Source organism: Macaca mulatta, chromosome 4 (assembly GCF_049350105.2).
Source record: "Macaca mulatta isolate MMU2019108-1 chromosome 4, T2T-MMU8v2.0, whole genome shotgun sequence".
Lineage (NCBI taxonomy): Eukaryota > Metazoa > Chordata > Mammalia > Primates > Cercopithecidae > Macaca > Macaca mulatta.
This window is the reverse complement of record NC_133409.1, coordinates 169,931,661-169,943,944: the sequence shown is the minus strand read 5'-3', so window position 1 is coordinate 169,943,944 and position 12,284 is coordinate 169,931,661. Positions and strand designations below refer to the sequence as shown.

Here is a 12,284-nt window from a genome sequence, read left to right as displayed (position 1 = left end):
GGGCAACATGGCGAAACCCTGTCTCTACAAAAAATATAAAAATTAGTGGGGCACAGTGGTGTGGGCCTGTGGTCCCAGCTATTCTTGGGGCTGAGGTGAGAGTATCACTGGAGCCTGGGAGATGGAAGCTGCAGTGAGCCATGTTCATGCCACTGCACTCCAGCCTGGGCAAGAGAGTGAGACCCTGTATCAAACAAACAGCAACAACAATAACAACAACAAAAAACCCAGTACTGATAAATACTAGCAGGACATGGAGAGACTAGTCTTCAAATTCATAACACTTGGAATTACCAAGCATTAGGAATTCCCAGATCATTCCTTAGCTTAATGATGGGTATATACGGTCCATTACATTAATGTTTCGTGTGTGTGTGTGTGTTTGAAAATGTCATAATAAAAAATTTAAAATATTACTTAAAAGTGGCAGTATTATTCCATCCTTAAATAAATCCAAGTCAAATAGTTTTTACTTTTGTTGCTACCCACCTTGGTCATAAATGATATTAATAATGAATTTGTACTTATTGAATGATTTTCATTTATTTCTACTAGCTACATATATACATATATGGATGGATGGGTGGTTGATAGATAGGTAGGTAGATAGGTATAGATAGATAGATAGATAGATAGATAGATAGATAGATAGATAGAGACAGACAGAACATGGTTGTCAATATTAATGTTGAAGAAATTGCCAAAAGCTAAACAATGTGTATGGTCTGTACATTTCTTCTAATTGTGTAAATTGGAAAATCCTTTAATAAAACAATTTCACAAGATCCATGTATGTGTCACTCGACATTGGAATAGTAATACATGAAAATTTCATTTACTGGAATTTATCCTAATGGGGGAGAATTCTAATTGCAGAAAAATTGCATGTAGGATGATGGTCCTCATTGCATTTTTTTCATAATAGCATAAATCTATCCCTTTGTGACCAACCAAATGGGAGCTAGCCAAGTAAATATCGATATACAATCATCCAGTAGAATCATTAAGATGATCGTTCTGTTTATAATAGTATGGGGGAAGAAAGACACAAAATTTGGCTCACAGTAGGATTACAATCTTGAAAAATATGTGCAAAAAGAGGAAACTGTTTCTGTTAGGTAGGGTGGTGATATGATCAGCGTCTTACACCTTCTTCTCCTGTTTTTACTTTTTCAAAGGAAATGTATATTTAGCAATTATAACAATGGAATTCCCAAGATTATTTCCTCTCCAAAGTGGTTTGGGCCTTTGTGATTTGACAACATTATTTTTAATCTATAGAGAGCCCAATTTTTCAAGAGTTAATATGTCCCAAGAGGAGCGAGCAATATTGCTTCTCTGTTACCGGCAAAGCCCAGGATTCATGGAGAGAGTCTACAGTCATCCGACTGCAGTTGCATCTCTTTTTTCTAATGTTGCTTCTCTGATACTTTTAACTATTAAAATGTATGGCAATCATTCGATTGCATCCTTCTCCCAAAGAAGCAGAACTTGGCAAGAGCCCTGAGACCTCTGTCCCCTCTGGTTGTCTCATCCAGGACTTTTATTATACTCGGAACATCAAGAATCAAAGTGGTTTCCTAGAGATGTGTTAGGCTGAATGGCAGCTGCATCATTATTCCACCAACTGGGAAATTGAAACAGAGCTACTTCCCACGGCATCTGTTTGAACATGCTACATAAAGGCACGTTAAGAAGACTGGGGAGCATCCATGGTGGGATAGCAACATACTGACGCTTAGCCCTTCCCATCCCAGAGACTTCCAGTTCATCTGTGTGGTTTCCATTGCATGGGCTTACAGTCTGCACTGCTTTTGCTTTCTTATTAATGAGTAATCATCATATTATTGATCCCAATTATAATAACTTTTACTACCATTTTGGGCATAGAAAAAAGCTGAATTTAAAAAAGAAAAAAAAAACACACACACACTCTTCAAATGCTAGTGCTTTTACACTGTCAGCTTCAGATGGTTTTTTTTTTTTTTTTTTGGCATTCATTATATTTTTTCTATGCTTATAGAAGATTCAGGTCAAACACCATATGCCCTTGAATCATATGCTATTTCCGGCCTTTTGATTTGTTGATTACTCTGTTAAACAGATATTCACTGGACCGACTCTAATGGGGGGTGGACCATGGAGGGATTCGGTGCCACTGTAGATCACTGATATATAAAATTAAACTAGAGGTGGAACATAGCAAAAGGAAAGGATTATTTACCCAAGAATCACCTTGGAGTCACTTCACTGTTTCTTTTCTACGAGTCGTCATCTTGCTTCTGGTTTTAAGTCAGGTAATTGCTCTGCTGCTTTCTGTGTTTCTGACTCGGCAGAACTTAGTCTTTCATCTGGTGTTTATTCATCTCGATGGAACAGCTTTCAGTCCTCTTTAAAAATTAATTTGACTTTAATGTCTAGTTATCTAAGACTCCCCTGGGCTAGGATGAAATCACACGGGGGGAATTTTGATTTGACAAATGGCCATTGTGTGGGAGCCTTTGATCCTGCACCGTGGTCCTTGTTTTGCTGAGCTTTAAGCAACATCAAAGTTTACGCTACGCGGCATGATTGGTGGTCGATGCCGGGAGAATTCTGGCACTTCCCAGCATCCCTGGGGGGCCGCAGCCTGTTAGGTGCAGATGAGAGCTGTCCTAATCCTTTACCCAAGTAGAGAAATTGGACGAGGGTGGAGGCAAACAGAAGAGGGGATGAGTTTTTCCTAGGACCTTGGTGCCTGTTGAGTGACGTGAAGCCCTTTGCTCCCTCAAGTAAGAATTCCCAATCCTGGTCTTCCAATCCCTGAGGCCTGCTGAGTTTTTTCCCAAGTTTTTAGAAATTATGAGAAAAAAAAATTGTTAATTTACTTTTTATTTTTAAAAATACATAGAAAATGGCCAGGCACGGTGGCTCACGCCTGTAATCCCAGCACTTTGGGAGGCCCAGGGGGGCGGATCACCTGAGGTGGGGAGTTTGAGATCAGCCTGACCAACATGGAGAAACCCCGTCTCTACTAAAGATACAAAATTAGCCGGGTGTGGTGGTGCATGCCTGTAATCTCAGCTACTCAGGAGGCTGAGGCAGGAGAATTGCTTGAACCTGGAAGGCAAAGGTTGCAGTGAGCCAAGATCATGCCATTGCACTCCAGCTTGGACAATAAGAGTGAAACTCTGTCTCAAAAAAAACAAAAACCAAAAACAAACAAACAAACAAACAAAAACATAGAAAATGTGATGGATTCAGGTTAGAAAGAGAGAAAATAGGCAAAATGCTGAAGACTATTGGAAATTGTTGCCCTGATGATTAGACAACATATCTCTAATGATCAACTAAATGTCTTAAAAGCAAAAGAACAGATGTTGGTTTTAGAGGCTGACCTTGATAGAGATTGTTCAGCAGCATCTAGACTCAGCAGGCAATAAGTGTCACTCCTTCTTGAAAGGCAGACCTAGTCTAACTCTGCAATCTCCTTTTCTCTCTGACAGATGGGGAACTTTCCATATCCAATGAAGAGGACTCCCTAGAAAATGGGCAGTCCCTGAGCTCCAGCCAGCTGTCTCTGCCTGCGCTGTCCGAAATGGAGCCAGTCCCAATGCCCCGGGATCCCTGCTCATATGAGGTGCTCCAACCGTCAGACATCATGGATGGGCCAGGTAATGCCCCTGGCAGGATTGTAGAGCAGGTCCCAGACACCGAGTCCAGCCACACACCAGGGATCTTTGGCCTGGCTGGACTTGGAATTCTATTTTGGACTATCCTGAGCATAAGGATCTGGAAATTTAGTAAAACAGATTAGCTTTTAGTACATACTGAGTATTTTTAAAAATGGAATATATTTACACTTATTATTCTACAGTGTTTAAAAAAACTCTTTATTACCTTCATCTCTTTAAAGAAGATATGGCTTATTTTTGTAACATTAATGATTTAAAATATTATTATTTTGTTTTTTAACACTCATCTCTGTTAAGATAAAGCTGAGGAATCCTACATTTCTATATGATACATATCTAATTCTTCTGTTTGAAAGGTCCTTTAGTCTTCGTCCCAGTATGCCAGATAATACTTGTATCAATTTACTGGATATAGTCAATTAATTTAATTGTCAATTAAATTGTATATAATTTACTGATTGAATTGTATCCTGCCGATAGCTGATTTTTGACGCCATCTGACTGTCATCTCCTTCTTTGGTCCAAAGGTGGCTGAGTGGCCAATACTCATTTTCTCAGAAGGTTTGCAGACTGGTCCTAATTTGCCCCAAAATAGGTCCCTCCTGACAGCTAGGGAGCAGTGGTACTTGTTGTCAGGAGATGAGTCTGGGAGGAGGAACCTCTTGCAATATCCAGCGTATAGGTAGAAGGCATTTCTCCTCATCATGTGCAAAATCCACATCCACAGGCAGTCACGTGGGACGGTGGGAGGGATGGGGTTTCACAGGGTTAATTCCCATGCTTCGCCGTGGGACCTGGCGAGTCACTGCTCCATCACTGTGTGCCACATTGATAATAATAGTTTCCCTGAGACAGGAGAATATAGTGCTCATGAGGAATTTGTGCAGGGCTTTGGTGCCGCACAGAACACCTGATCAGGGAGGAGGAAGGAGGTTGGGGAGGGGAGGAGTCCCTTACAGGCTTTCTCACTGAGGCTGTGGCGGGAGGTGAGAGGAGATGCAGCGGAGTTACACCCTCCTACCCCAGGGAGGGTTTCCCAGTGAAAGCTGTGCATTTAAAAAAATAATCCAGGCGTCCTTGTGACATTGAAGTCAGGTGGATTTGATTGTTATAGTAAACATCTGTCATTCCAGCAAAATCACAGAGCTTCACTCTGTCATCAGCCAAGCTACCTGCATGGTAGGAAGGTGTGTGCCACCACCCAATGACAGCTCTTCATGAAAGCCAGTCAGGGGTTCCCCCATGAAGGAAAGGAAGAGGCAGGTCCAATGCAGTGCAAAGAGAAATGGAGGAATTGACAAAAGAAAACTAACGTTGTGGTGAGCAAGAAGAGAGAGGAAAGTGGAAGATTAGAAGGTTGACTTAAAGCATGTTCTGCCTCGTCAAAGTTTACAGGAGCTGGCAGGGGCAGGATGCTGTTGCTAAAACTACAGAATTTGGGCTAAGAGGCTGCTGCTCAGTGCTGGGCACCCCAGAACCTGGAGGAGCAGCCGTCCAGCGCCTGGGGGTGCAGCCTGTGTGATGTCAGCATTCCAGGCTGTCATCTGTACCCAGTGTTGCAGATCTGAGAGCAGAGACAGAGCGGACCCAGTGGACAAAACTGAGCCCCTCCACTTGTTTGAACCCACTCCCTCTTGCCCCTCAGCCAAGGGCAAGCAGGCCCCAGCGAGGGTGCTGGCATTCAGTTCTGGTTTGGTTTAGAGGGGCTCTGCACCCTGGGCCTTCTGCACTGGCCACCCTGGTGATTCCTACTATGCTCCATGAGTCACATCTTAGAGCATGCGTAGGATTTGTATGACCAATGCTGAGTTTGAAATGGTGAAGTGTTTGATGGTTTGAGAAAACATCCTCCTCTTTCTCCCTGTTGTTCTTCCTGCCTCCACCCTCTCTTTTCCTCTGCCTCCTCTATCTCTTTTCCTCTGCCTCCTCTATCTGTCCCTCCTGCTTCACTGGATTTCTGGTGTCCTTGCTGTAGCTCTCTACACATGCGCGGCGGCCTGAAGCATCAGTGCTCTGCTGTGTTGCCAACCCGAGTCCCTGTCCTGTGTTCTCCGCTGGCCCCACCTGCACTGCGTTTGTGTAATGTCTCCTGTGTATCATGTGGTTGTCCCCTCAGTGTCTGAAGAGAGTCCCTCTGCCAGTGAATCTGGAGTCCTCCTGTCCCAAGATCCTTCAGCCAAACCAGTCCTGCTACTGCCCCCCAAAAAACCTGCTGCTTTCCCTGGAGACCATGAAGAGACCCCAGTGAAGCAGCTGCCCCTTCTCAAGCAGCCCCCGGCCCTGCCTCCCAAACCCACTACCAGGATTGCCAACCACTTAACAGGTGAGTGCAGACGTCTTCTGGGGCAAGCAGTCCCTCCTTCCCTTCAAGGGATTTTCTTTTTCTCTTGTTCTTTTAACTGAGGCCTGAAGGCAGCTCTCTGGGGAGGTTGCCCTGTGGGATGTTTGGGTGTTTCTGTGTGTGTCTTGATATCTGCAGTCATGACCAGGGTTTGTGTTTTTGTGTCAAGCAGCATTTGATATCCACCTACCAGGCCTATGCCAAGAGCTTTCAGTCATGTGTGTCTGTAAATGTGTACATTGTATTTAAGTGACTGATTCAAGATTGTTTGCTCATCCAGGTGAAGTCGATTCAATGTCAACATTTTTGCAAAGATGAAGAATAGTGCCTTCTTCATATGAGTTTGTCAAGGTTTTAAATTTTTTGTCTTTAAGTTATTGACCTGAAGCCTAGTGTATTTCTCCTATTAAAATTCATGTCAGTTCTGTTCTCTTAGGGGAAAAAAAAAAAAAAAGACAATCTGCAAATTATGTGGTAAATACTTTTAAAAGAAGAGTAAGCCTAGCAATGTTGTCCTAAAATGATTGCACGCATACTTTGCAGTGTTTTTGAAGTGTTACTTAATGAATGTATCCGCAGGTATTAAATTGAGCACTCAGTGAAACTGTACTTCACTGCACTTTGGCACATGAATTAGATACCACTTTGCGATTTAAGGCTGTGGTATAATCAGAGATTAAAAGATTTCAGAGGGTCATTTCTCTAACTTTGATAGTAGTTTCACCTGATGCTGACTGACTGCCTTTTTAAAAAGTGTTCGGTATTTTGACAAATAATACCTAGGTCATCACTATACCATTTGGTAACATGTAATGGGGGTGGAATTAGGGAAAAATATTCACCTATCTTATAGGAAAAACACTGAGGTTCAAGAAAAATAAGTGACTTCCAAGGCTGACAGGAATTCTGTAATAGAGGCACAATCGATGCTATGTTTCTCAACTCCGAGTTTGGCTAATGTTGTTTCCATAGCAGGCTGTCTTTCACGTGATACTGAGTTCTATAAGAGTCCATCTTAGACATAAGCTCATGTCAAACTAATCTATTAATGTATATGTCCATCCATGTCAGATGTGTATGGCTTGAAAGAGCAAATTTCCATCTAACGGAACCGTCTAACACATCAATAACACTTTAGTCCGGTGTCCAAAAATTGAAATTCACAGAAAACTACAAAGGAGAAAAGGTCCCATAGGTCTGCTTCTAGGGAATATCCACTGTCCATCTGTCTGTCTATTGAATAAAAATTGAATGTTGCTGTACGTATTGTTTTGTCACCTGCTTTTTGCACTTGATGATATGTTGTAAAGTGATTTTCATGTTAGTAAGTATTCCACGACATGATTTTATTAGCTGCTTGGATGGATCAGGGTTTACTTGACTGACCCCTTAAGGCTTTTCCATCTTCCTTATCGTTAAACCACAACAACAAACAACTGCAACAGCCTGCATATATCTTCATAAGCTGTTCTGAGTTTTCTTTAATTTGTTTCTAAAATAAGAACTGTTGAGTCAAAGATTATGCACCCTTTAAGGCTTTGATGTCAAATTTCCCTTAAGAAAGATTAAACATTGTACAAAATAAGCCCCTACATTAATACATATTTATTCAGCATATCTACAATAGGCGGAATGCTGTAATAAGTATCAAAGTAGATAGGAATATATAACAGTTTAATGCAGCTGTCCCCAACCTTTTTGGCACCAAGGACCAGTTTTGTGGAAGACCATTTTTCTACCGACCAGAGGTGGAGTGGAGAGATTAGTTCGGGATGATTCAAGTGCATTACATTTATTCTGCACTTTATTTCTATTATTATTACGTTGTAATATATAATTAAATCATTATACAGTTCACCATAATATAGAATCTGTGGGAGCCCTGAGCTTGTTTTCCTGCAACTAGACAGTCCCATGTAAAGGTGGTGGGAGACAGTGACAGATCGTCAGGCAGTAGATTTTCTTTTTTTTTTTTTTTTTTTTTTTTTTGAGACGGAGTCTCGCTCTGTCGCCCAGGCTGGAGTGCAGTGGCCAGATCTCAGCTCACTGCAAGCTCCGCCTCCCGGGTTCACGCCATTCTCTGGCCTCAGCCTCCCAAGTAGCTGGGACTACAGGCGCCCGCCACCTCGCCCGGCTAGTTTTTTGTATTTCTTAGTAGAGACGGGGTTTCACCGTGTTAGCCAGGATGGTCTCGATCTCCTGACCTCGTGATCCGCCCGCCTCGGCCTCCCAAAGTGCTGGGATTACAGGCTTGAGCCACCGCGCCCGGCCTGTAGATTTTCATAAGGAACAGGCAACCTGGATTCCTCGAATGTGCAGTTCACAATAGGGTTCGCGCTCATCTAATGCTGCTGCTGATTTGACAGGGGGCGGAGCTCAGGAGGTAATGGTAAGCAATGGGGAGTGGCTGTAAATACAAATGAAGCTTCGCTCACTCACCTGCCCCTTACCTCCTGCTGTGCGGCCCGGTTCCTAATAGGCCACAGACCAGTACAGGTTCGTGGCCCGGGTGGTTGGGGACCCCTGGTTTAATGAACGCATATGTATACATAGAGAGTACTAACATAACTACTGTTAGCAGTAACACTTGCAGTTCAATGCAGTCTGATAAAGAGAAGTCTGAAGCTTGAACTGACTTTTCAAGCATGAATGGCATTTATAGAAAGTGAGGGAAGAGTATTCCAGGAAAGAAGACCCCAGACAAAGCCTCAGAGGTGGCAATATTTTGGGTCGTTGAAGAGTTGGCTGAACAGGGGTGGAAGCTTCATTCTGAGGTATACTGAGAGACGGGACCCACTAGAAAAAGGCATAAAAAGATTTAGATTTTAATCCCTACGCAGTGAAAAGACTTTGGAGGTTTTTGAGCAGAGGAGTGATATGACAAAAACTAACCTTTAAGAGATCTTCTTGGATCACCATGTAGAATGAGCAGAAAGGTTGAAGGCCTATCAGAGAAGCCACCACCGAGGCCAGCTCTGGGCCACATACTCCAAAGTCAGATCAGTTAAATGGACTGATCTGAGCCAGGGAGAATATTGTAGTGGCTTCTCCAATCATTGAAATATGAGCTAACAAGCATCTGACTGATTATCAGTGAGAAGAGAGAGAGCAGACCAGTAGATATGACATTGCAAAAAGAAGAGTCAGCAGAATTTCTTAACTAACAACACCTCTCACTTATCTAGTTATCTCATTAATGGAGGCAAACTTGAGTTTCATCTATGAGCCCACGAGCTCAGGTAGCCTGGTATCTACAGGGTTCTTTACATGTGAGAGACCGAAGATATCTCAATTGGCCCCATCTCTCTGGCTTCCCTGGTCCTTTCCTGGGAGAGTAGACTCTATTATCTGTATACTTCACCTCTATACAGCTTGGATCAAATGAATAAAAATACACAAAAAGCTAATATCCTTACTCTGTAGTACCTGGTAACCTCTTAAACATGATAAAGCAAGACAGGTAGAGAAATTCGTGGACTGCAAATCTAGTGCTATCCTTTTGGGCTTAAACTCAATTAGACTTGCTTAATTTTTATAAGTGAGCAATCAGTCATAATGAATCTGCAGCTCCATGAGGTAGCTACATTAACCCTGTTCCTTTACTAATTGCTCTGAAGACATCTGGGCCATGTCAGAGGGAATTAATAAACTAAGAATTCTAGAACTGTAAATTGAGACTCATGAGTTTTAGTCTGTTCTCAGTGTCTGCTGCTGTTGACATGTTTGAAAGGAAACACAGGACAATTGAAAGACACCAGGCGTGACTAATGGGGAGTGACAGTGGCTAATGGTCTGGTAGAATGCTGGAGGAAATGCGAGCCTGAACTGGAACTACTTCCAAGTTCACAGCCAGGGAAAGTCATGCAGAAATACCTCTACTGTGGCATTTGCTTCCACTTTATCAGGAAAACGTAATTAATTTGGAGAGTATTTGTCTTACAGATTTGTTCTGTTCATCAGCCACGCGGAGAGAAGTTCTCTCACTCTCCCTGTCTGTCTTGCTTCGTTTCTTGTTAACATCTCCTTCCATCTCACCTCCTCCAACATCAGCTATGCAACAGCATGTGATACGGGGCCAGGAGTTGTTGGGCATCCATTTCCTTTGTTTCTAGAAGTACAGTGTCCGACAGAGCTTGTCATGTAATGAATGTGATCTGAAGTGAAATGCATCCTTCTTGGAATCCTTGCAGTGATGGATGACCCCAAAAGGGTGATGAAGGCAAAAGCCACTGTCTCCTACCTCTCTAAGTCATCATCGATCACTTATCCATGGCATCCTGGCTTCAGAAGTCAGATGTTCAATGCCGCATGAATAACCTATGCCTTCTGCATAAGGTACCTGTGGCAGGTGCCCTGGCATGACAGTTGAGTGAAGGATAAATCAATTTAGTTGGACTTCACAGTCAGATGTTCACATTCGGGTAATAATAATGGCAGTTAGCCTTTTTTGAGAACTTTACCACATACTCTTTGATACTGTTATCATTATTACCTCTTTTCACAGATGAACGTGAAATTTGGAGAAATTAAAGGACTTGATCATAGTTACTTAGCTAGTAAGTGACAGATAAGCATGAACCTATTTTGTTTGACTCCAGAATCCTCATTTATAACCATTTGTTTATACTGTCTCCACCAAGATTCCCTCCCCCACCCCCCCCTTTTTTTTTTCTTTTCTGTTTTTGAGACAGGGTCTCACTGTGTCTTCCAGTCTGGAGTGCAGTAGCACAATCACAGCTCACTGCAGCCTCCACCTCCCAGGCACAAGCGATCCTCCCACCCCAGCCTCCTGAGTAGCTAGAACTACAGGCACATGCCACCACGCCTGGCTAATTTTTGTATTTTTTGTAGAGAAGGAATTTCACCAAGTTGCCCAGGCTGGTCTGGAACTCCTGGGCTCAAGTGATCTGCCCACCTCTGTCTCCCAAAGTGCTGGGATTACAGGAATGAGCCACTTTACCCAGCCTATTCCCAAATCTTAAAAAACCATCAGCTTTCTTTGTGTTTTAGCTTTGTATGTTTTAATCTGCTTAAGAAGTTAGAAAATCTGCTCCTTTGTTTTTATAAGTTGTATTATTCTGCTTGGGCTGCCACAACAAAAGAATGTAGATTGGGTAGTTTACACAGCAGAAATGTATTTTTCTTAGTTCTGGAGGCTGGAAAGTCCAAGATCAAGGTCCGTAGGGTTCGGTTCCTAGTGACATCTCTTTTGCTGTCTGTAGACAGCTGCCTTCTCGCTATGTTCTCACATAACAGGGAGAGAGAAAGAGATCTCTGATATCTCTTCTTTTTTTTTTTTTTTTTTAACAGTTTCTGCTCGCCCAGGCTGGAGTGCAGTGGCATGATCTCGGCTGACTGCAACCTCTGCCTCCTGGGTTCAAGCGATTCTCCTGCCTCAGCCTCCCGAGTAGCTGGGATTACAGGCTTGTGCCACCACGCTCAGCTAATTTTCGTATCTTTTTTTAATAGAGGTGGGATTTCACCATGTTGGCCAGGCTGGTCTTGAACTCCTGGCCTGAAGTGTTCTGCCCGCCTCAGCCTCCCAAAATGCTGGGATTACAGGCTTGAGCCACCGAGCCCGGCCTGATGTCTCTTCTTATAAGGACATTAATCTTATCATATTAGGGTTCCATCTTCATGACCTCATTTGACCTTGATTACTTCCTTACTCCAAATACAGTCACATTGAGGGTGAGGGTTTCAACAGATGAATTTAGGGGGTGGGGGGACACAACAGCGTGACTCAAGGACGAAAATTATCTAGTTCTTCAAAAATTAGTCATATACTCAAGGCACTTGGTTATAAAGAGGAGGATCTGAGTTCAGTTGGGTCGGGTTTCAAAGAACAGACCCAAAGGAGACAGTTTGTGTAAGAGTCAGGAGGCGGGGCAAACCACGTGGGAAGCATCTGACCACATTAGAGATGACTGACACTTCAGCAAAGAAAGGAAACTGCGGCTTATCCTCAAAAACAAGTGATAATACACACCTACCCAGGACTTATTTGCACAATGGTTAGAATTCAAAACACAAGGAAACTTAATATGTTCTCAGAGCTTAGTTGTCTGCTCATTTCAGTATTACCAAAGTATTTGCTACCACAACTTTGCCTGACAAATGGTGTCCATGCCCTGTGTTATTTTCAGCTCCAGCATGTGTACCTGTGTCGTGAGGATCCTGTCTCCATGCTTGACCAATATTCCTGGTTATAGCCATCTCTTTAGTTTTGTGGGCATTTTCACTGTTCTACAGTCACATGCTGCTGTGTA

The 12,284-nt window shown here is 42.9% G+C and overlaps 1 protein-coding gene across 8 annotated transcripts in view; it reads left to right on the top strand.

Moving 5' to 3' along the window:
- Window positions 1-12,284, top strand: part of PHACTR1 (phosphatase and actin regulator 1) — a 585,520-nt gene that overhangs the window by 468,806 nt on the left and 104,430 nt on the right. For 4 of the 8 annotated variants that reach the window (XM_015135539.3, XM_077998524.1, XM_015135548.3 and 1 more), the window contains 2 exons: window positions 3,486-3,653; window positions 5,791-5,997. In XM_015135539.3, coding sequence (XP_014991025.1) covers window positions 3,486-3,653; window positions 5,791-5,997 — 375 coding nt within the window. 8 annotated transcript variants of the gene reach the window in all.